General features: G+C 35.2%; 1 protein-coding gene across 1 annotated transcript; it reads left to right on the top strand.

Moving 5' to 3' along the window:
- The first annotated feature begins 1,418 nt into the window (after positions 1-1,418).
- On the top strand, positions 1,419-2,016 carry LOC136322333 (heat shock transcription factor, Y-linked-like). The gene is given in 2 exon segments (XM_066254396.1): positions 1,419-1,682; positions 1,684-2,016. Coding segments are annotated over 2 exon segments (597 nt in total).
- The last annotated feature ends 310 nt before the right edge of the window (positions 2,017-2,326 follow it).

Below are 2,326 nucleotides of genomic sequence, written 5' to 3'. Positions count from 1 at the left end.
GCCTTTTTTCTCTGTTTCTGTGTTTTCATTTATCTTGTCCTCTAAGTTGCTGATTTGATCCTCTCCTTCATCAAGCCTGCTGTTGAGTCCTTCTAGTGTAGTCTTCATTACTGATATTGTAATTGTCAGTTCTAATTGATTCTTTTTTATTATTTTAATTTCCCTTTTGGTGCTTGCGATTTCTTAATTTAGGTGTTCATAATGTCCATCTATTGTAGCTCTATAATCCTTAAGCATCCTAACAATCATTATTTTAAACACTGCATCCAGTAATTTGGTTACTTCCCTCTCATTGAATTCTTTTTTCTGGGGATTTCTCTTGTTGATTCATTTGGATTAAATTTCTCTGTTTTCCCACATTTTCTGTGTGTGGTTTGCAAGCTTGTTGGGGTAGGGCAGCTGAGGTTGGTATATTGAATGTGGCTCCTCCTCCAGGGCTTAATCCCTCAGCATCTGCTGGTTGCTTGAATTTTAATATTCCCTAAGAAGGTGAGCCACATAAAAGTATTAATTTCCCTGCTGTTTAATTGCTGAGCCCAGCAGGTAACTTTTGTGATTAGAATAAAATAGAGGTAGAAGCACAGTGATATGGAACAGAAGAACAGCTGTCAGATGGAAGAGAATTCAGAAGATTAGATCAGAGAAGGTGAAGGAATTAGTGAAATTAAATAACACATCACATAGATACAGATAACAGATCTGGAAATCTGAGAGGGAAGAAAATAAGGAGCTGGAAAAAAATGGCCAAAGGTGTATAATGGGGGATATGAGGATGGGAAGTGAGGGAGAGTAATATTGAATAAAACACTTGAATCCATGTTACCACAATAAATTAAAATTAATAAAAATGAAGGAAAAATGAGAATAAAATGATCCAAAAAATGATAAAAGAATAAGAAAATGAGAGGTGATTTATTTGGATCCCTAAAAAAATTTCTATACCTATAAAAATTTGCAGCTTTTATTCTTGAGGATTTTGAATGCATCTTGCCTATATATTATTTAACTGATGAAACATTTTAGAGTGAGAATAAAACCCTGGATGAATGTTACTTCTTATTGCTAGGAAACTATTCTGTATGTGATGTCACAACTTCTCAATTTGACAAACATTGTGATGATATGATTGTTCTTAGAAGCTGCCATATTCAAAATAGTGAGATCTGAACAGCAGCCACAGAAGAATTGATGTGAGATGACACATGTTTCTTCAGGAACTCAAGAGGATTCTTCTCAAAATGAATTTACTGATTCAGAAATCGCCATTAATACTGCTTTGTGTGATGATGTATACTCTGATTTATTCTTGAGGTCCTTGATTGAAAAAAATGCCTTTCAGGCTTTATGTGATGGACTCTTAATAAGAACATTACACAGTTTGTACCTTCGAACCAAAAGTACAGAATGAGTATCTTGCTATGACATTTCCCAGAAAACTGTCGAAAATATATAGTTCAAAGCAATCTAAGTCTATTTAGTGGGATAAAAATGGAACTTCTATAGTTATTAATGAAGAAATCTTTAAGAAAAAATGTTTGGAGAAGGAGGCCCCTTTCAAAATATTTGGAACTAAGAATATTAAGTTTGGTGAGGCAATTAACCTTTATGGCTTTTGTAAAATACAGAAAAATATTTCAAGATCTGTATCTTTAGCTGAGTTTCTGGAAGAAGAAAAAAAAAGTCTCTGTTTTAAGCAAGTTACATTTTTACCAGAACTCTAATTTTAAACGTGGATGTCCCCAACTTCTAGTACAAATTAAAAGAAGAATTGGGGTTAAAAAGTTTTCACCATCATCTTCTTCAGTCCTAGATTTCAAACAGAAGCACTTTGGAGCAGAGGCTCCTGTGGATAATCGTAAATCTCTTTTTATTTCTGAAACAAGTCCTGAAAGTGTATTTTCACACTGCTCAAACTTAAGTATACCTCTAATAATAAATCCTGCTACTAGCCTGATAATTGCTAAGACAATAGCTCCAGTCAGAGTGTCTACATGCAAGATCTTGCCCAAATTGTGAATTTCATTACAACCACAACCACAAGTTCTACTTTTCAGAATCAAGTGATCTCTTTCTAACAGAGAAGTCATCAGCAGGGAATGGTTCTGTGTTGGGCAGATAAAATATATTATGCTCACTTTGTTAAAGATGGCACTGCCCACATGGAAGCCCATCACTCAGGTGATATTAATGTGTGTTGGGGGCAGGCTGTGATCAGGCAGGATCCTTGTAACCTGGGGCTTGGTTTTAGGACTAAGCCTTTCCCACACTTTTTGATGTGGGGTGGTGCAATTCCATCATGCCTCAGATAAGTGACTTTGTATCAGAG

Source organism: Saccopteryx bilineata, chromosome 2 (genome assembly GCF_036850765.1).
Source record: "Saccopteryx bilineata isolate mSacBil1 chromosome 2, mSacBil1_pri_phased_curated, whole genome shotgun sequence".
Lineage (NCBI taxonomy): Eukaryota > Metazoa > Chordata > Mammalia > Chiroptera > Emballonuridae > Saccopteryx > Saccopteryx bilineata.
Note: the sequence above shows the minus strand (reverse complement) of the source record. Positions and strands in the feature narration are given on the sequence as shown.